Consider the following 21,274-nt stretch of genomic DNA (forward strand, 5'->3'; position numbering starts at 1 on the left):
TGCGCAAAAAATCTCTTCGAAGAAATGGTTCCAGTGCTCGGTCGTTGGGGAGAAAGATGGCCAAAGTCTTCGTACAGGAGATATAATGTCGTTTAACTTAAATGCCCCTAAAACGCAAAACATTAGTCATACTCATCATGTGCACAACGTACGACCCTCGTTTTGGTGGCCCTCTGCTACTTTGTCTTCATCTGCATGACTCAGGGCCCCGATCAGGTGGTACCGATGGAGAGATAAAGCGAAGGCTAATCGTACGCGACAAAATCCAAAAAACTCTTTTGCCAACTTTTTTTTTATTTTTTGGGGCTGTAATTTTGTTGAAAAGAAGCCCAATGCTATTATTCGCACGGCATTTTTTCGAAGATTCTCTGTCGTCTCGGGAATTCATCTCCAGCTTGTCTTTTCCACTTTCAGTTCCCCCCGCTTTCTGCGAACCCGGGATGAAAATTTCCATAATTTCATAGCTTCCAAAAGGGATTGTAAAGTTTTCCCCCAGAAATTCTGCAAATTATTTTCTGAGCTCGTTCTGTCAGTTTCCTTTTGGGCCAGCTTGCTCTGTTTTTCTTATTCTTAATTGCAATTGAAGAAGGAAAGCGTATAATACACATTTGTTGCGTGATTCCCGGAGATCCCGCGCGTAATTACCTAAATATATCGTCTCTTTTAATCCGAAGATAAAAACATTCTGGAGGGATTATTTTCAAAGCTTGACGTACAATTACTCTCGAAATAGAAAAACCAACTAGATTGTTAGTGGGTAAATTGAGATTTTTAATCCGTTCAATCTTTTAGTGGAAGCTGACCAGTTTCGTCAAAATTCCGGCTGCGAGTTGTTGACAGGGTAAGTCATACAAAAAGCCCGTAAAAGAAAAGGGCTGTACCTTTCCTTTTGCATATTTCCCATAATGGGGTTTGCTGAAGCGTGCTAAAGTGGATTTCTTGTAGCTGAAAAAGCCACCTTTATTGAGATAATTTATTCAATTCCGACGCCAAGGATTTGAAAGTTTGTTCCTTTTGGTTAGGTAAGACCTTGCAAGAGAATTGGGTGCTCTTGGGGCCTGAGAAACGGGGAAGTTGATATGGGTTCGTACGGAAATCTTGCAAGGAGGGCTTTGGAAACCGAGATGCCGATCATGGTTAAGGTACTCAAGAAAGTCACTTAATTTCATTTCATTTTTTAACCTTCTCTTATTTGTAAGTTGAACTTGTGAAGTTATTGTTATTATTAACAATGAATGTGGATATGAATTGTTTGTCATGTGCTTGCAGATGCAGGAATTGCTTCGAGGAGCCAAGAATGCTGTGTCCTTGGCCCAGGTTTTTCTCTCTCCGTTCCCAATGATTGTATTGTTAATGTAATCTCTCAGTGATGACCACGGAGTTAAATAGAAAAGGGAAACGTTTTTTAATGGTTTTGGTTTCCAATGTCTGATTATAAACTAACCTAGCTAGCTTGGGAGTCTGGTGTAATATGGTGATACCGAGAAATGATAGTTCTTACGACTTTCATACTACTACTCAAGAACAGGGCGGGTTTGGTGGAGGGTTTTGATGGCGGTGTTCGAAACTTGTGCAGTCTTATATTATAAATCTGTTGCGACTTTGAGGCAGTTTAAAAGATGCTTTCTGCACTTATAGGCCACATTTCTTGGATGATATAATTTGAGTTAGAATGGCATGATCATGAAAATTTTGCCACCTTATTTCCTAGGAGGTAAAAAAAAAAAAAAAAGCATGCTAAATGAAAAGAGGCAAATTAGAAAAGCATACAAGAAAGCGTTATCATGTCAATCATTTTGGGCTACTTAGCCGGAACTATTATTGTTGAGGCCACTCTGGATAAGTTGTCAAAGGCAATTTCTGCCTAAATTAGACGCTGAAAATTTATTGAGGACCAGAATTGTTTAATATAATATTGTAATGCTTTGCTAAAGTACTAAAAGTTTGCAGACTTTAAATTTAATATTGTAAGCTGAAAGTCGAAGTAATGCAACCCTGATTCTGGGTCTGTTTTTAACTAACCTCTGTATGTGGGTCTGCATGTTTTAAGTTATCAAAAGGAGCTTTCTCAACAGCTTTTATTGCTCTGACTGCTGAAAGTATTTGGCTAGTTTTTTAATTTATTATTTGCCTTTGTTGTGTCTACAATCTTTAACAGGCTAAATGAAATTTCTCTGCTGCAGGGGGTGGTTCATTGGCAACCTCCAAAGCAAGCATTGGACAGGGTGAAAGAACTTGTATGGGAGCCTTCAATTAGTCGCTATGGTGCTGATGATGGTATTCCTGAACTTAGAGAGGCATTAATCAGAAAGGTAAACTGCTAAACTGGTCAAGTTTTATCCTCCAAATTGCGCCTAGAAGACTATGCCTATTTGATTGGATATCGTCGTTTGAGAATGGGGGCATTATTTTGTTTTGTTCTATTCAACATATAACCTTTTTGAGTCATATGCGATATTTTCTTCTACCTTAACTTGAATTGATAATTTATGGATCAAAGAGTAGATATGATCAAGCTGAGGTGATTTGTGATATCTTGAGGGATATATTAAAATGTTTCATTATTTAGAATCCATAACATTATATTCTGGCGACATGTGAGACTGGAAAGATATTTGATAGATACTTACTGGTAATTTTTGAATATACTAATGGGACATGGATATGAATCAATTATTAATTTGAATTTAGGAAGAAAAATTCACCCAGTGTTAATTTTATTCAGCTTTGGCATAATTGATTACATTGGGATTGAGTTGATCAATTCTGCAGTTCAGGATCAGGCCTTTGCCTCTGAATTTGTTGGGGTTTAGTTTAGATGGGATGCTTAGCTCTCTCAATGTTTGGTTTTTGTTTGCTTTATATAATTGTCGCAAATTGCTTTGTGTTTTGGACTTTTGATTTGCTTGTTTCTTTCTTTGTTCACAGTTAGATCGTAACTCTTTCTCATAGCTTCCAATACAGACAAACTTTTACCTACAAAGATCATTTCATTGTGTTATAACCGGCCTTGTTCCAGTCAGTTTTCTCCCATCATCTATGTTTTGAATAAGCCTTTCCCCCTCTTCTTTATTATTTATTCAACGTGAATGGCTTTTGTTATATGGCTTTTTGCATTCTTATTGCACTCAGTTTCTGAAATTTAGTAAATCTGAGAATGGATCTTGGTTATCATTTCAATTGGTTCTTCTGTTTTGTTTTGTTTTGTTTTTTTTTTCAATGCAGTTGCATCGTGAAAATAATTTGCAGAAGTCTTCAGTGATGGTTACAGCTGGTGCAAATCAGGTGACTAATGGCGCCTTATTATATAATTTTACCTGTATGCTCAGTATTGTTATCAGAACAGAAAAAGAGAGCACATATGGTTTTTGAAGAAAAGGACATGACAAGTATTTGACTTCCATAGACTTCGTATGCTTACTCATTATAAGTGTACTGGTGCCTTGCTTGTTGTCACCTAAAATTTGATATTTAACCATCACATTTTAGCTGCTTTTGCTTGCTGTATTATTATGGCGTCTTGAATGGGCCTTGGACCTAACAGGAGAGGGAGGGCTTTCTGTAACCATCACGATGAACTGTACTGTACCTTGAGCTGTTCAATTCATCATTAGTGTTAGCTATAATTGAATATTTGATCTTGTAATTTATGACCAATGATTATTTACTGAGCACCCATAGCTTTACTTGACCGGTGTAGTTTCTATCTTTCAACCAAAGTGGTACTCATTCAATGATATCTGCAGTATTAACACCTAGTGCAAATGCAGGCCTTTGTGAATTTAGTCCTTACACTGTGTGATGCGGGGGATTCAGTGGTTATGTTTGCACCTTACTATTTCAACTCCTACATGTCCTTCCAGATGACTGGCGTCACCAATATACTTGTGGGTCCTGGTGACCCCAAAACACTTCATCCAGATGCAGGTAAGAATTCTGATAGAGCATACTCTTTCCTGTGATTCTATTTATATTTAAGTCCAAGTAGTACATGCTAATGAGAAACTATCCGCACAAAGCAGTCTCTTATTCTTGCTGCAAAAATTGTGGATGACCAACTTATTATTAAGATCTTTGACATTAGTCTTAACGTACAGTTCCTTCTGCAATTTTGTTCTTTGTTTTGTTTTTCAGATTGGTTGGAAAGGATATTATCAGAAACTAAACCTACCCCAAAGCTTGTCACTGTTGTTAATCCGGGCAACCCAACAGGAACCTATATTCCAGATCCTCTCCTTAGGGTTTCCCTCTTCACCTCTTTGACTGCAATATTTGTTACTGTTCTGATTTTGTCAAAAAATTTGGGATTTTCCATTCCAGTTTTGTCTTTTTCACTTTCTTTGGAAGTTTCTAATGCAACCATGTGTTTGATATATGGTTTCTAGTATTTGTCTTTGTTGGCTAAATTGTGCAAGGAATTTAAAACTGACCCCTGAATTTTTTTTTTTTAAATTTCTGAGCAATTTGCTTTCTCTTACTTCGCCAGAGGATTTCGGATCTTTGCAAGAACGCTGGCTCTTGGCTTGTTGTTGATAATACATATGAGTAAGTTTGTAATGCTACAATCATAACGGCAGTAATTTTATTTTATTTCTTTGATGGTTGGCAAAAGTGAATAGAAAGAATGTCAAGGATATCACAGTCTTGTACATATTTGCCATGTTTCTGAATATCACCGAGACATTATACAGAGTCATACTGTTCATGAAATGCTAAATCATTGATTCAGTTATGGTGATATTCATCAAGGGTTGTCTTGAAGATTCTCTTACTAATGTCTCTAAACCTTTCACTTGCATTGCAGGTTTATATTCTAATTGTTTCTTCTATGAATAAAAATATGATACAGGTATTTTATGTATGATGGTCTGAAGCACACTTGTGTTGAGGGAAATCACATCGTTAACATTTTCTCTTTCTCAAAAGCGTATGGAATGATGGGGTGGCGTGTGGGATATGTAAGAATTACTTCTTATACGTATAATTATTTTCATTAGCAGGTGACAAAATCATTGAAGTTTGTATGACTATTTCTGGTGAACATTGGATTTCCTGATGGGTTGACCATACCGATATTCTTTATTGTCTTCAAAGTGATTCTGCTTGGAATTTTGGAAAAATATAACTTTTGATTCCTAAACTTTTTCTCGATTATTTAGTCTCTGAACTTTGTAACTTAGAACAACTCATTTTCTACGGTTTCTGGACCTAAAACAACCCAGTCTCCTTAGTTTCTTGATTTGGAACAACTTGGTCCTTATAATCCTTTAACTCAATGAACTAAAAGGATAAAGTTGTTCTAAGTCAAAGTTCAGGGATTGAATTGATAATTGAGAGAAAGTTCAGGGGCTAAAAGTCATATTTTTCCTAGAATATTGATAATTGAGAGAAAGTTCAGGGGCTAAAAGTTATATTTTTCCTAGAACTTTCAAGTTTTAAGAAGTAATTTACGTCTCCCAAGTCTGCAACCTCAAAAATTATGTTCTGGGTTGGTAATTTTCAGAAGCTGCTTGTGATATATTCTTTTAGTTACTTTTTTCTGCTGCAGAGAACATAAGCTTTCATAGGTTTGTTAATGCTAGCTAAAGGAACTCTAGACTAATATTATTTGGTTGTTGCAGATAGCATATCCATCTGAAGTAGAAGGTTTTGCTGCCCAGCTTCTCAAAGTCCAAGACAACATTCCGATCTGTGCTTCGATTATCTCACAGCACCTCGCTCTTCACTCATTAGAAATGGGTCCTGAGTGGGTTACAGAGAGAGTACAGGGTCTTGTGAAGAACCGGGAAATCGTTTTGGAGGCGCTGGCCCCTCTTGGCGAAGGTTCTGTAAAAGGAGGGGAAGGAGCTATATACTTATGGGCAAAGCTGCCAGATGGCCATGCTGACGATTTCAAAGTCGTTCGCTGGCTTGCTCACAAGCACGGGATTGCTGTTATTCCGGGAAGCGCTTGTGGGTGTCCGGGGAATCTTCGCATTTCATTTGGAGGCTTGACAGAGAATGATTGCAGAGCTGCTGCAGAAAAGCTCAAGAGAGGCTTGGAAGAACTTGTTAAAGATGGTTTAGTGTAGTAGTGTCCTTGATAGCTTTCCAATCCTTGATAGCTTTCCAAGCCAAGACTAATATTATATCGAAGTGAACAATGATAGAAAAAAATTCAAGAGCAAAATCCATTTCATAGTGGATTTTAAATAATTGAGGAATTTACTCTCTACCTGGCAAAGCTTTAAGAGTAGCCAGGATTTGTCATGTCATTATCATTTTTCAATGGATACTGAAACATGCAAAATTTGTTCTATGCTTCCTCAGAGGGTTAACTTCTAGCGTGGCTGATAGAGTTCTGCACTAAGTTTGCAATTTGTTGACATCCCCAGTTTCATATGAAGATGAAAAGCTTATTTGTCCTTGCCAATAAGCCAATGAATGGTTCACACAATATCTTTACCTTGTGTTGTTATTTATTAACTTGTTCTCCCCAAAAATAAGGATTGAAATTTAAGTTGATTATTGAATTGGTTAAGATATTATGTTAAAGGTTAATGGTTAAAATTGAGGTTAAACTGATAATGAACAAAGTATTTTATTAAATTAATCAAGGTGCTGTGCTAATGGTTAATTGGTTTAGCTGATCAAGTGGATCCATATTTCAACACTGGAAAAATGAGTGTTTTGCCATGTCACTGCATTATTGCGGTCTGTCATGTTTATGACGTGCTTAAGGATATAAGTCCAAATATGTGACAATTTTTGTATCAGGAGTGTGCTGCTTATTTCTTGTTATGAATGCTTATAATTTGATTGCATGTTACGTGTTTGGTTACAACAATACATTGGCCAAAAAAGGTTGGTACGTGGTCATCAAATTATAACGTTGGAGAGTGCTAGCAACATCAAGAAAGATTATAGCAGCCAACCGTTGGTAGTAATTTCAGTTTTGCTTTTTTTTTTTTGGCCAAAGTGCTTTCAGTTATGCTGAAGAATCTCTATGCTGTTTGATCTATAAACTCAACAACTTTTGGATTTAATATTTCAAATCGAAAGAAGAACGAGGCCGAAGAAAGAGAGAGAGAGAGAGAAAAAAAAAGAAACTTGAAAAAGAAATGAAAAAGGGTAGAGATATGCATAATGGGGTTGGGTACACTGGGCCACGTAACGTTGCAACGTGATTTCAGTTATGATAAGCAAAGTTGTTGCTGGCATGTGGGTCCAACCCAACGACTCTGATCATTCAAGCACGAGTGCGCCATACGTGTTTCTGTGAATATCCGAAGGTGTTAGGGACAATTTCGTCATTTCATTCACTTTCCCTGTCCGTTCCTCGACGTTTAAACGCCGCCGTCGAACTCCTTCTCTCCTCACTGCTTTTTCACAGCGAAGGGGGGAAGAGGGAGAGGGAGCATCTGGGATCCGTTGAGGTTATAGTTTTCATATGATCTCACAGTTTTTTTGAACTAAAAAGTTGTTACCTTTAGGGTTCCTTTGAATAAATCTGAGAGAAGGAAAAATGGGAGGGACCTCATTGGCGGGCTTGCAAGAGCACATCAAATTGGCGAGAGACTACGCTCTTGAAGGACTCTATGACACCTCTATCATCTTCTTCGATGGGGCAGTCGCACAGATCAACAAGTATTCTTTCTTCCCCCCGTAACTTATTTCTAGGTTATTATTTTATATTTTATTGGTTTTATTTTCGTATGGTTCAACGGTCAGTGACCTTGAAACGTTCGGATTTGTTGAATCTTTTTACCACTTCGCGAAAATGGCAATTTGGTTGGATTGTTCAAATTATGTTTATCAGGGGATTTTTTTTTTGGCGGATAATCATCTTGTGAAAGAGAAGAACTGGCGAATGCATTAAGAAAAACTTCTGGATTTAAGCATATCGTAATTGCTACGAGCAATTGCAGCATCATTTGACGTTGTAATCCTCGAAGTCTTTGGCTTTGTGACTGATTACAGGGCCATCACCATAAATTAAAGTTTCCAAGTGCTTATTATTGCATCATTTTGAAGCACTGATAACGAGTATTTGAAGGACATTCATAGATTTATTAGGACACGTGTCTTGATGTTAATTGGGTTTGAAACATAATGTTGGTTATCACGTAATTAAGTTAGTTTGGTGGTTTGAATTTCTTTCCACCTGTTGAAGATTGAACTATGATTTCAGGCACCTAAGCACCGTTGATGACCCTTTAGTTCGGACAAAATGGATGAATGCTAAGAAAGCCATTTCTGAAGAAACAGAAGTTGTAAAGCAACTAGATGCAGAGAGGAGGGCTTTTAAAGAAACCCCTACTGGTAGACGACCTCCTTCACCTCCGATATCTACTAAATCGTCATTCGTTTTTCAACCATTAGATGAGTATCCAACTTCATCAAGTGGTCCCATGGATGATCCTGATGTCTGGAGGCCACCCAGTCGAGATAATACAAGTAGAAGACCCACAAGGTCTGGTCAAGTGGGCACTCGGAAGTCACCACAAGATGGGACTTGGGCTCGAGGCTCTACAAGAACAGGTACTACTGCACGAGGGGCAAAGAGTGGCGCTACAAGCAGGGTTAACTCAGGAGCCCGGGCATCAACGACTGGAAAGAAAGGCACAGTTTCCGGAAAGTCTAGCAAGGCTGATTCAGTTGTAAGCTCTATAAGGCAATCTGATTGGCACGATTATTTTGTTTTGTTTTTTCTTTTTTTATCATTTCTGTTACTCGAATATGGATTCTTCTACAGAATTAAGTATGGAAATTCATTGTTCATGGATATGATTTCTAATTTAATTGTCAATGGATTCGATATAATATTAATAATTTGATTTCCACTTTCCATGAATAGCCTGTTTGTAGGATATTTTTTCTCTTAAAATATTCCTCACGTGTGAGCAAGTGATGTTTAAAGCTAGTTTATATATGGTCACAAATTTTCCTCTCAAGTTTTCCAGTGTTGAATCGAATCGAATAATTGGTTCAATGGTTAATTCTCTCTTAAGCTGGTTTATATGAGCTTCTTTTTCTTTCTCTTCTCTTCTAATATGTAGATTTTTGTAGTATATAGGAAGTTTGGGGCCTGCATCAGCATCAAAAGTTATAAGCATTGCTTCTTGCTAGACTTTATTCTATTTTTTGTCTATATATGAAACATCAAGGAATAGGGTATTATTGGACAGATAATGTCCTCGGTTCAGCCAGTTTTAAAAACATTTAATCTCAGATATTTACTGCTCGGTTCTCACAATTTGTTTACTTAATGGATAGAATGGTGATGCTGAAGATGGTAAATCAAAGAAAGGACAATACGAAGGTCCTGATCCTGACTTGGCTGAGATGCTTGAAAGGGATGTGTTAGAAACATCTCCTGGGGTAAGATGGGATGATGTTGCTGGGCTAACTGAAGCTAAAAGACTTTTAGAAGAAGCTGTTGTGCTTCCGCTGTGGATGCCTGAATATTTCCAGGTACATTTTTAATCCTGAATTCTCCAAATTTTGGCATGTTGGAATTGGAATCATACATGTCAATTTTGGTATGAGATTTTGTCCATGTATGAGTGATAAGTTGGTATCCCGTTGCAAAATGATTCTTTAACTTGTAATAATTGTGGCAATCTGGTGAAATATGATTGCATAAAATATGCTATTTGATTCAAATATCTTTGTTTGTGCAGTCTCAGGAAATAAGTATATGCAGATAAATTTCTTTTGCTGAATCAAAAACTCACGAGACATGCTAAAAGTTGTACTAAAGTTAACTGAGATTTTTTTTTTTTGACCACGTTAACTGAGATTTAACTGGCCTAATTTTTTAAGCTTTATTGTATCTCACATATGAATTTCAGTTGCTAATCTTCTCTTGATTATTCTATCTATAAAAATAAAACATTTGATCTATACTGTGAAGCTTATGATTTATATGCTTGCAGGGAATTAGGAGACCATGGAAGGGTGTTCTGATGTTTGGTCCACCAGGAACTGGGAAGACCCTGCTAGCTAAAGCCGTTGCTACTGAATGCGGGACCACCTTCTTCAATGTTTCCTCTGCTACTTTGGCTTCAAAATGGCGTGGAGAAAGTGAGCGGATGGTGCGATGTTTGTTTGATCTTGCAAGAGCCTATGCACCAAGTACAATTTTCATTGATGAGATTGATTCCCTATGCAATGCTCGTGGGTAAGTCTTATTATTTTTCAAGTGTTCGTCTCATTTAACAATTATAATTAAACAAAGTCGCTGCTTTGGAAAAGTAGGTAATAAAGCAAAAGCACACCCTGGGATAGGCCGCCACATGTAATAGCTTTTTCTGAGCACTTTCCCAACATAATTGATTTTTTGTCCTTGTTTGTGGCACATACACCTTATTGTTGTTCTCTGCTTTGCATCTGGTTCAAGGAATAAAGGATTAATGTTGCTTCTGTCACATTACCCGTTGACCTTAGAGTAATATAGAACTAATTGAGCCCTCTTGTTATTCTTGGACTTGACCCCTGATTGAATTAGTTTTTCATTTTTACTTCAACAGGGCATCTGGTGAGCATGAATCTTCTAGAAGAGTGAAGTCTGAACTTCTAGTTCAGGTTGATGGTGTAAATAATAGTTCCACAAATGAGGATGGGACCCGGAAAATAGTTATGGTTTTGGCTGCCACTAACTTCCCATGGGACATAGATGAGGCACTAAGGTTTGCACGCCCTGTTTCCTTTTTATACTTAACATGATTAGTTGTCACTGATAAAAAAAATAATAACTGGTATCTAGTATTAGTAATAAATTTCATTAAGAAATTCTCTTTTGAGTGTACTGGTCTACTCTTGCTGATCCCATGTGATCTCAATAAAATGCAGGAGAAGATTGGAAAAGCGTATATATATTCCTCTTCCAAATTTTGAGAGCCGTAAAGAGCTTATCCGGATCAATTTGAAGACTGTAGAGGTTAGTGGAGATCTAGCATTACTATCTTTGCTTATATTGATGGAGTTCCTTATATATTTTCTTTTAAGATATCTCTATTCCACACTCACATGTATACATTTCTTAGTGGTTTAAGAGCTTTAACTTATACGAGTAGAGTTTCTTTCTTGATATCTCAGCCATCATGTTTTATGTTAAAATTTGAGTTTTCCTGAGTCTTTATTGGGACAAAAAGGTTTTGGTTTGTGATTATCATCAACTCGTGGTTAATGAAAATAGCCTGTAGAAATGATAGCAGATTCATTGATGCTAACAAACACTTAAAAACTTTGGGAAGGCTAATGAAACCTGTGCTGGATCAGGTGGCCGCTGATGTAAATATAGATGAAGTGGCTCGCCGGACGGAAGGCTATAGTGGAGATGATCTGACAAATGTCTGTCGCGATGCTTCGTTGAATGGTATGAGGCGTAAGATAGCCGGGAAGACTCGGGACGAGATCAAGAACATGTCAAAAGATGAGATTTCAAAGGATCCAGTGGCCATGTGTGATTTTGAAGAAGCTCTGGTTAAGGTGCAACGAAGTGTTTCACAGGCTGACATTGAACGTCATGAGAAGTGGTTTGCTGAATTTGGATCTGCATAATGAGGTTAAAACTGAATGACACCAATTTTATTAGTTCTTCGGCTGTGTGATGGTTTGTCTTTATATTGATGTTCATTTGTGGTCTCGAAGGTTGCATTTGTAATTTTCGAGTTCGAGAGAATGGCCTTCTGTTGTATCTGTAACAACCATTAATATAACTAGCGTTTACTTTCTTGTGTGCGACGAACGGTAAGAATATTTGTAAATACATTGATGCCAGTTAAAACAACATAATCCAGGTCAAAAAAGTTAAAATAACATAATGAATCACAATTTCGGCGGAAAAACTGGAGACATCAATTCTATGAATCGTTGTATAAAGATAGTATGCTTCTAACATATTCTTTTCGTTTAAAAATATAAAATATTTTTTGCATAGTTGAATGTTTAAAAATATAAAATGTTTTTAATTTTTTAAGGTATAATTATTAATTTTTTTTAAAAAATACCTTTATGAAAATGACTTTATATTTATAGTAGGGTGTTAATAGGGATAAGTATGAAAAGATTAGATTAATTTAAAAATAAGTAATTATTTTATTGAGGAGTGGGATTTAATTAAAAATATTTTATATTTTTAAATAGAAGAAATATAATTTTAAAATATTAAGTAATTTGAAGACGGCTGGTGGCGGCAATCTCAACAAAGATTTGTATGGCTAAAATCGAACTATATTGGATATATGTGAGTGTCTGCTTTTACTCTCAGCCATTGCTATAATCGCCTCTCATTATTATTTATTACTTTCTCGTTTTCTTCCCTTGAGCCACGGTCACACAAGCGTGGAGAAATTAAGGCGACAAATTGATTACAAAAATTTGTCACCATTTTTTGTTTATTTTGTTGCAACAAGTTATATTCTCAGTTGGCCTTTTTCTAACAAAATGATTTGTTTTTTTCCCATGTCTATTTAGCTAACTCATGAATCCATTATACTAAAACTAATTTAATTGGATGAAGAAACGATATTACCCAATTGATTTTGCATAATCAAACTGATGATGGTGTCTTTAACTACTTAAAGGGCAACAACTTGTTCATGGTTGTAGAAAAAATTTGCTAGTCCGATGACATCAAACAAGAATATGAAATTTTAGGAACTTTAACTGATAAAAATTAAACTTTATAGACTAATAGATAATTAAGATAAATTTAAAGAACCAATAGTTTTATTATTCCTATCCTTATACCACTCGAATTTTAGACTTCATTTAATGAATATGATTTATTTTTTTTCCACCTGATTCAACCGGCGATGGTTATGAAAATATATACCATACAGAGCCACGTTACTGTAAATCGCATAGAAATTGCAGCTACTGCTTTCTTGAAAAACTATGCATATCGATCAGCCCAATTAGAAGAAATTAAATAAGAGACAAGAAGTACATAAGGTCAATTGAATTAGTCCTCCTCGCAAGTCTTTCTTTTTCTGTAATAATCAAATAGCTATGACAAGAAAGAAAGAAAGCGTCTCTCTCTCTCTCTCTCTATATATATATATATATATATATCTCTAGTACTTTCTTCATGCTTATATATATCTATATATATACTGTATATCAAACAGCATGTAATGGTTGAAATTATATATATTCAGGGAAGCGGTCAATGGTACAACATGGGTACTTTTACTGTTACGGTTTTGTTCAGCGTCGTCTTCACCAGCAGCCTCGTACTGTCCAACCCATTACAAGGTAACCACCTCTGCTCTGTCTAAGGATATATGAAGGGAAAATAATGATAATAATAATATATGCAGATGAATCATGCAAAGGTTTGTTCTGTGGAGAAGGAAGATGCAGAAGTGTAGAGGAATTCCCATTCGTGGAATGCATCTGCAATCCTGGGTGGACCAATTTTAACAACATCTCTTCCCTCCCTTGTGTTCTTCCCAACTGTCAGTCTTCTTCTTCATCTCATCCTCATTTATATAAACTCTGTGTTTGCAAAGACAAGGACTTATAATTATATACATGAGAAATGAATCGCAGGCACTGTTAATCATCGCTGTGGAAATGGAATTCCACCACCACCACCACCACTGTCGCCGACTCCTCCATTTCAACTGCCCAATGTTTCTGACCGTGAGCTCCTCAATTTTATGTTGATTCTTGATATTATATATGTTTGTGTGTGTTCATATATATATATATATATATAAGCATGCAGGAAAAATAATGAGATACTAAATGGAAACTGATGATATGGTTTTTATCGGTACGAATGTGTGATTAATGAATGAATGAACAGCTTGCTGGATCAACTTTTGTGGGGCGGATGGAAGCTGTGTGAGGGATGGCTCTGATTTCAAGTGCCAATGCTCTCAAGGCTCCGCTAATTTCCTCCACAATCCTAAGCTACCTTGCTTCAAGAAATGTATGTCTCTGTTTACATACTTGTTCTATTCATCACAAATATGGGTGGTTACTTGTTCCATACATACAGTACTAGTATGTCTCCGTATGCATACTATTATTATATTTCATGGGATAACAACATACGATGAGCATCGTTGAAATAGGATATTGACATAAAAGTCCCAGAAATTGAGTTAATTACATTGGAATCTCTAGGTCCTTCTTTGATATTAATTAATTTTCCTCATCAAATTACTATATTGTCCATATTTTGAAATTACAAAGAGCTCAATGACAAGCTAAGTATGACGATTTATAATTTTGATTGACTAATGATAACCATAAATTCATCAGTCACTTGGAACTTAATGACAAAGTTCAACATGATATGTAACAGCTTTGATTTGAAGCCAACTGTTATTCAGAGGGTCAATATGGCAATTTGGCAAGAAAATTTTGATGCTGGAAGGGTCAATGTAATTAGCTTTCGCTGGACTTCTAAGTCAACACCCAATTTCATTGGTCCTCCTATGTCATTCTCCCTTTTAAAATTTAAGCAGCCAGCAGCATTTTGTGATATTTTATTACTGCATAATTTCTATATATGTTCATGTCATAATTTATTGTAATAAATTTTCCTATTTTGTTCAAGAATAAATTTTCTATATTTGATATGAATATACAAAACATATTTTTTTTTTCTTGATTTTTTGAAGGCAATTTAGGCGCAGATTGTAAAGGTCTTGTTGATGTTGGGTTTAATCAACCTGCACTAGCCCCTCTCGCAAATTCCATCTCCCCAACTGATGGTAATTATACTACAGCAATGTCCAAAACAAATGATCTCAAATTCGCACTACACACACACACACACACACACAACATTTCATGTGATTGAATAATCTGACGTTGTACGTGTAATGAATGAAGATGATGATAAGGAAGAAGAAGAAGAATCAGAAGAAGGGGGATTATTATGTGGAGTGGCCTTCTGTGGGGAAGGAAGATGCCAAGGTTCAAAGGAAGTCCCATTTGTGGAATGCATTTGCAATGAAGGCTGGACCAACCTTAATCAGGATACTCACTACCCTTGTGTTCTTCCCAATTGTCTGTCTTCTTCTTCTTCTTAAAGTTATTCATGTGTGGGTAAAATTGAACCAATGTGAGACTTTTCATTTTAAATAAAGTTGAGCTTAATAAGTGATACAAGATGAAGAGGAAAGATCTATAAACTCAAGATTTTCAGGGAATATGTGGTTTTTCCTCTACTCTTTATCTCTGTGTCTTTCATTACAATAATATGCTGAAGGCATGAATTGTTGCAGGCGCGGTTGGTTTTCAGTGTGGAAATGGAAGTGCGCCGCCGCCTCCACGGCCACTTGTGGGGCTAAATATTTCTGACCGTATGTGTGAGCCGAGGGCATTAATATTATTGTTGATGATTATGATTCTGAAAAAGAAGAAAATGATGATATAATTAAAGAATGAATGAATGCAGCTTGCAGGATCAATATTTGCTGGCCGGAGGGAAGCTGCGAGAGAGAAGGTTCTGATCACAAGTGCCAATGCTCTGATGGCTCCGATAATCTTCTCGGCAATCCTAAGCTTCCTTGTTTCAAGAAATGTACGCTTCTTCTTCTTCATAATTCTCTTGACCTGCATCTTTCCCTAAGCTACAATGGAAAAAATGACAGTTGCAGACCCTGTTATCAGAGAATTGATTATAACGGGAAATACATGTAAGCCTAACCCTTGAGCCCGATTATATATTTTTATTTTTTTTAAGGCCCGACCTTTATATAAAAGGCTTAGGACTGGGCCTACAAACTTTGTTAAAAAAAAATAAAAAAAATTAAAATAAAATTAAATATTATAAATTAAGTAAGATATTTTAAAATTTAAAAAATTAAAATTCACACAATATTTTAAAAATTAAACAACATATTTAAAAATCTAAACAACACACATTCATCAATCAAAATTTAAATCTTCATTATTCTCATCATCTATGAATAAAACATTAGATCCCTCAGATGTAAATGTACTTATTGAAGATGGAGGTAAAAATTCAATATCAATTACCTTTCCAACTTCTTTTTCATTACCTACAATAAATATTAATCAAATTGTGTCATTATCAATCAAATATATATATATATATATATATGTATGTGTATATACATACATACATACATACATACATACATATATATATATATATATATATAAAAATAATCAAGCTTATCAGGGCTTGAAGGGCCGCCCGAGCTCGAGTTTTTGTCATAGGGCTTATCAGGGCCAAGCCCTCAAGCCCGATTTCTTTAAAAAAATAATTTTTAAAGCCCAAACCCTTATTTAAACAGGGCCTACAAGCCCGATCTTTATTCTTGACTCTAGAATTGATGACAATTGCAAACCTCTTTTACTAAATTCTTTTGTTGCAATTAGAAATGGCTTCATTATTGGACAAGAATGCCCCTTTGGCTAGTCACTTGTGAATCTTTAGAAAATCAGTTAGAAATTGATAAATAGTCATTTTTAAATTTAGTCCAATTAATGATAAAGTCACTTTTAATTTTAACAAAAGACCTCGGTCCCTCTGTAAGATTTTTTTTTAAAAAAAATTAGAAGTTTGTAATTGTCGTTAATCTTCCATATTATATATGTGTGTCAGTGTGTGTATCCCTGTACATATATGTGTTTATATGTTTTGATTCTTTTATTTTAACAGGCAGTTTAGGAGCAGATTGTAACGGTCTTGGTCTTGGGTTTAATCAACCTCCGCCTTCACCACCACCTCCTACAAAATCTGACTCTCCAACAAATGGTAATTAATCTTACAACCACACAAAATCAAAATTAATCTTGTTGTTAAGGATGCAAATTATATATCACAATAGTATAATGTCACCAACAGGGTTGAGTTTAATAGAAGTGACTATTTTTTTATAATATGATGAATTAATGTCCGAATCTTTATTGAAAAAGATGTTCACATTTAATACCTGACTCAACATCAAATATGATTAGGATTTTGATATAGTGAATGATCCATAAATACTTGAGAAAATAACAGTTAGGGCCCAGAATATTGAATTAATTACAGTTAAGTTCATGACAATTTTTTTTAAAAAAAAGTTAAAAATATCAATTCAGATAATTATAAATATAGGAGTCTCAATTGCAAATAAATATTTAAATATCAAATATAACTCTTGAATTACGATAACAATTTATACTTATAATTGTTTTGAACTAATATTTATTATTCATTTCTTAAAGGATTTTATCAGAGACCTAATTGTTATTAATGTTTTTTGGGATCTAGGTGTTATTCTCCCTAGATACTTTTTAAGTTGCTCTATCTTCATCAAATAAATGACCAGGACTCAAGGATGAAGACAACTTTATCTCAAATTCGCACTTCAATTCAATTTTTTCCCAGCCACTGACATCACCTCATATATATTACTCTGTTTTTATTAATTAATAATAAAAATTTGTGGACAGCCCAAGGAGATAGGTTTGGGCCTGCAAGCTATCAGATAATAGTGGCCCAATTTGAAAGCTAAACTTCGTCATATCCTGTGGTTGCAACAAAAAACTTTCTACCATAAAAAAAAAAGAAAAATTCATGTGATTTTAGTTTTTATGATGAATCTGCAGTAAATGTAAGTACTGATTGAATTTGTTTTGTGTTACAGGAGACATGGTGAATGAATTAGGCAAACTCTATATGCCATCTGTGATAGTATTAGCAGCCCTAGTACTAATTAATTAGCATATGATGATCAAATACCAATCAGCATATATCATCATTTACTTATGAGATAATAAAATTTTAATCATTCAATTTTACTTCAATTATCAATTTGGTTGTTCAACTTTAGTTTTTATTGATCTAATTCCTTACATTTTCTTAATTAAGTTACTATGCTAGTTATTTAAATTTAAAAAACACAAAATGTCTCCCAAATTAATCTAATAACGTGTGTTAAGGTATATATGTTGATAACTTGACATATGATTTTCTTAGTTTCCCTTATTTCATGACTTGTGAGGAAAGAATGGAGGCTATGGTCAAGAGTAGATAACCACAAAAATTGAATATGTTTATAGAACAAAAATATTCCTATTTAATTTATAATAAGTCATATTTCACCAATTCACATAAATCAAGAAAGTTAGTTAAAATTAATTGATTGTTTTAAAATTACTCTACCTTTTCACAAATAACCGTTATCAAATGTAAATTCTTAATCAGATCTCTCAATTATCCCTCTCCCCGCCACTTACTTAACAATATTCATGTCAAGGGAACTATCATTAGAAAACAATATTAATTGCTTTATAGATTTTACAAAATGAATCATTTAAATCAGAGCATAAAAAAATTCTAGAATATATGGCTTATAAATATGTAATAAAGTTCACGTACAAACTTACTTTTTCTCTCCTATAAGACTATAGATTATATAATTGGTGAGAAATGTGAATGTGCTTGTCTTTTACTTAAGGCAATTTGGAAAGTGAATAATGCTGTAACTATAGCAACTTTGGACGGTCTTTGTTGGGTACGATGTCTTACATATGATTCGTGAAATGAATATAATAAATAAATGTATAGATGCTTTCGCTTTGCTCTTGTTTTTGTCTCACCAGATAGAGGCCATGCATATTCATGCACCTTATTTATTTCTCTCTTGTTTCCGTTTCACTTTGTACTGTAGAATTAACCATGTGTCCAATGAAGCTAAGTTGTCTCATCCAACAATGTTGCATGCACTTGATTCGTGTATTGTCTTGTCTCTCGACCACCACTTATTAATTTGCCGTGTTTTTCTTGTTGTCTTATTTTTGAAAATGTCCATGCATGCATGTTCGTTCACCGCCATGATCTCTGATCTGTACTCAACAAGTATTAATTACTCAAGACCCTCAGTGAGCTGAACTGAATACCTTGGGAAAGTCATCTGCACACGTATCTATTTATGCTCTTTTGTTCTTTCTCTTGTCTCTTTATTTCTTGTCAATTATACTTGTTTTTTTTTTAATATTATGCGAAAAATTTTAAATACGAATCATTTCGTTTAAAAGTCTGGTGATTCTTCTTTTGAATGTTATATTATATATTTATATATTGAAAATTATATGAAGGAAATAGTTACACAAAGAGAATATAATGATGGAAAAATGAACGTACTGTATCAAATGGATGAATGATCTCTATTTTAAAAAAAAAATCTAAAAACAAAGAATCATAAAAACAATTTATATATTTTTTCTTAAAGAAACGGAAAACAGAAATATTTTAAAGCTGTAATCTTTGGTTTTTCTTTTTTCAAAATACATTACACTTGATTATTGAAAACTACAACAATCAAAACTACTATATTTACAAAACAATTTTTTTTTAAATATAATGGAATACACAACCAAACAAGACCTTAAATTGTTAGATTCAGAGGTATTATAAGATAACCTATACTGTTAACATTCAATTTGAACAATTAAGATTCACAGTAAAAGAGAAACTGTTTAGTAATTAGTTGCTTTCAGGCATTTGTCAAGAAGCATAATAGCAACCACCAATCATACAATCCTACACCAAAATATGCGTGTGCAAGTGAACTTGTTAATCCACTTCAATTTCACTCCTTTTAAAATTAGGAGAATATGTTAACAAATTAATTAGTTAAGTTATTGTTTTAACAAGTACCATATTTGTCCGAAATCCTTGTTAGATACTCTTACTGTTCAAATATATAAAATATTTTTAATTAAATTTTACTCCTCAGTAAAATAATTACTTATCTTTAAATTAACACAATCTTTCTATATTTACCCATTATTAATAAGTTTTTTATTCTAAAATAATTATAAAGTAATTTGTTTAATATGAGTACTCTTAAAAAAATGTATTGATTATAATTTAAAATATTAAAAATATCATATATTTTTTAATACCCAATCCTTTAAAAAATGGCTTGCATTTTTTACGAAGAGAGTGTTAAATCTCTTCAAAGGTTCTTCATTAATATTCTACCTTTAAAATTCCTATTATTCTTGTTCAAGTTTCTGGTCATTTTCTTACTACGGATAACAAGAATTTTCCATTTACAAGAAAAACTAATCTTTGTAAGTGTTTCTAAACCTAGAGACATCTCTCGACCTTAGAGAGTTACTGAAACCCACCTTACCTAAACTTTTTTATACAAATCTTTTTAAAATTATTGACAGGATAAATGATAGATCACTTAATGAAGGGTTGAGATTCATTATTACTCATATCAACTTGAGCTGATAATAGTAAATACGGTTAATTCTTAAATTTTCAAAAATCATGTGAATATTATCTCTTTAGATTTTTTTAGCCCACATTAACTCCTTAGATTTTAAATCACAAAATAATCCCTTTAACATATCCTAGTTCTATATTAGCGAAACAACAAAATTGTTGAATTAAGAAAAGATTATCTATGTTAAAAATAAAAAAAATTACATTTTTGTACGATCTAAAACTCAAAAGGATTTTCTGGCAAGAAAAAAACTCAAAAGGATTCTACCAGTTATTCTTGACCCAATGGTTATTGTTATATATGCGGTTCTCCATGCTTGAAGGACCATAAATTCCAACAATGGAAAGACAACTTTTAGACTTTCCGGGCCATGTATAGTGGATCCTTATCTTCAATTCTATAATCTCAAATTTAGACATGACCTACCTTTGTACATTCAATTCTAGGTAATTACCTCATATTTGTTCCAAATCATCACCAATATTAATATTCAACATCTTATATAAAATTTCTTCTTTTTTTTAATCCACAACTCAATATATATTCAAGGAAATTTGGAGACATTATTACCTCCTGCCTAAACTAATTCAGATCGGCATTATGCGGGACTGTTATTGCTAACAGTGATATTATAGGTATCTTGAGAATGCCCTTTAAAATATTCTAACAATATATGATATTTTAAAGACACCCAGGAGACACCCATGAAATTATTGTTGATACTTACAGTCTCATATAATGAGAATTCAAATTAGTCTAAACAAAAGGTGATAATATGCTCAGGTTCTAGGGAATGAAAAAATTACAATGCCAAACAATGCTACCCATACATACATATATTTATATATAGCTACACTAATTTCTAAGTGAGTAGATCGATTTTGTTCAATGACATAAAACAGATTGCACTGAAATTCTCAAAATCATTTTCGTTGTCCCTATTATAGGTTATTTGTATATTTTGAAAGATATATCTAATAAGAAATTAATTAAAAGGGAGGGAGACGGAGAACATTTTGCAACAGAGCGGTGGAGATTGAAAACCCCCCCCGGGGGGGGGGATTGCATGC

At 34.2% G+C, this 21,274-nt stretch overlaps 3 protein-coding genes across 4 annotated transcripts; all 3 read left to right on the forward strand.

Annotated features, from left to right (window-relative positions):
- Positions 1-358: 358 nt before the first annotated feature.
- LOC129291262 (aromatic aminotransferase ISS1) lies at positions 359-6,444 on the forward strand. Of its 2 annotated transcripts, none has more exons than XM_054928531.1 (10): positions 359-841; positions 1,023-1,142; positions 1,270-1,317; positions 2,184-2,312; positions 3,226-3,285; positions 3,771-3,927; positions 4,135-4,241; positions 4,487-4,545; positions 4,850-4,958; positions 5,622-6,444. In XM_054928531.1, the coding sequence occupies exons 2-10, from the start codon at positions 1,080-1,082 to the stop codon at positions 6,069-6,071; spliced, it is 1,182 nt and encodes a 393-aa protein (XP_054784506.1). In that variant the 5' UTR covers positions 359-841; positions 1,023-1,079; the 3' UTR covers positions 6,072-6,444. The 2 variants fall into 2 exon arrangements, with proteins under 2 accessions (XP_054784506.1, XP_054784507.1); XM_054928532.1 differs by having other exon boundaries at positions 1,028-1,142.
- An 849-nt stretch (positions 6,445-7,293) lies between these two features.
- LOC129290327 (katanin p60 ATPase-containing subunit A1) lies at positions 7,294-11,716 on the forward strand. Its single transcript, XM_054927074.1, has 7 exons — positions 7,294-7,626; positions 8,171-8,639; positions 9,256-9,453; positions 9,918-10,162; positions 10,512-10,670; positions 10,834-10,921; positions 11,263-11,716. The coding sequence occupies exons 1-7, from the start codon at positions 7,505-7,507 to the stop codon at positions 11,542-11,544; spliced, it is 1,563 nt and encodes a 520-aa protein (XP_054783049.1). The 5' UTR covers positions 7,294-7,504; the 3' UTR covers positions 11,545-11,716.
- A 2,921-nt stretch (positions 11,717-14,637) lies between these two features.
- Positions 14,638-17,776, forward strand: LOC129290571 (uncharacterized). Its single transcript, XM_054927370.1, has 6 exons — positions 14,638-14,714; positions 14,836-15,047; positions 15,231-15,308; positions 15,404-15,529; positions 16,637-16,732; positions 17,610-17,776. The coding sequence occupies exons 2-6, from the start codon at positions 15,044-15,046 to the stop codon at positions 17,684-17,686; spliced, it is 381 nt and encodes a 126-aa protein (XP_054783345.1). The 5' UTR covers positions 14,638-14,714; positions 14,836-15,043; the 3' UTR covers positions 17,687-17,776.
- The last annotated feature ends 3,498 nt before the right edge of the window (positions 17,777-21,274 follow it).

Source organism: Prosopis cineraria, unplaced genomic scaffold (assembly GCF_029017545.1).
Source record: "Prosopis cineraria cultivar Desert tree isolate PC_DT_omini unplaced genomic scaffold, ASM2901754v1 PC13, whole genome shotgun sequence".
Taxonomy (NCBI): Eukaryota; Viridiplantae; Streptophyta; class Magnoliopsida; order Fabales; family Fabaceae; genus Prosopis; species Prosopis cineraria.

What these genes read in the sequence shown, in the direction of transcription:
- LOC129291262 (XM_054928531.1), top strand. Translation starts at nt 1,080, where the DNA reads ATGGGTTCGTACGGAAATCTTGCAAGGAGGGCTTTGGAAACCGAGATG. An exon ending in ATGCTGTGTCCTTGGCCCAG is followed by an intron (nt 1,318 to 2,183) that starts GTTTTTCTCTCT and finishes TCTCTGCTGCAG; the next exon opens with GGGGTGGTTCATTGGCAACC. An exon ending in GAGAGGCATTAATCAGAAAG is followed by an intron (nt 2,313 to 3,225) that starts GTAAACTGCTAA and finishes TTTTCAATGCAG; the next exon opens with TTGCATCGTGAAAATAATTT.
- LOC129290327 (XM_054927074.1), top strand. Translation starts at nt 7,505, where the DNA reads ATGGGAGGGACCTCATTGGCGGGCTTGCAAGAGCACATCAAATTGGCG. An exon ending in CTAGCAAGGCTGATTCAGTT is followed by an intron (nt 8,640 to 9,255) that starts GTAAGCTCTATA and finishes CTTAATGGATAG; the next exon opens with AATGGTGATGCTGAAGATGG. An exon ending in TCCCTATGCAATGCTCGTGG is followed by an intron (nt 10,163 to 10,511) that starts GTAAGTCTTATT and finishes TTACTTCAACAG; the next exon opens with GGCATCTGGTGAGCATGAAT.
- LOC129290571 (XM_054927370.1), top strand. An exon ending in GGGGCTAAATATTTCTGACC is followed by an intron (nt 15,309 to 15,403) that starts GTATGTGTGAGC and finishes GAATGAATGCAG; the next exon opens with CTTGCAGGATCAATATTTGC. An exon ending in ATCTGACTCTCCAACAAATG is followed by an intron (nt 16,733 to 17,609) that starts GTAATTAATCTT and finishes TTTGTGTTACAG; the next exon opens with GAGACATGGTGAATGAATTA.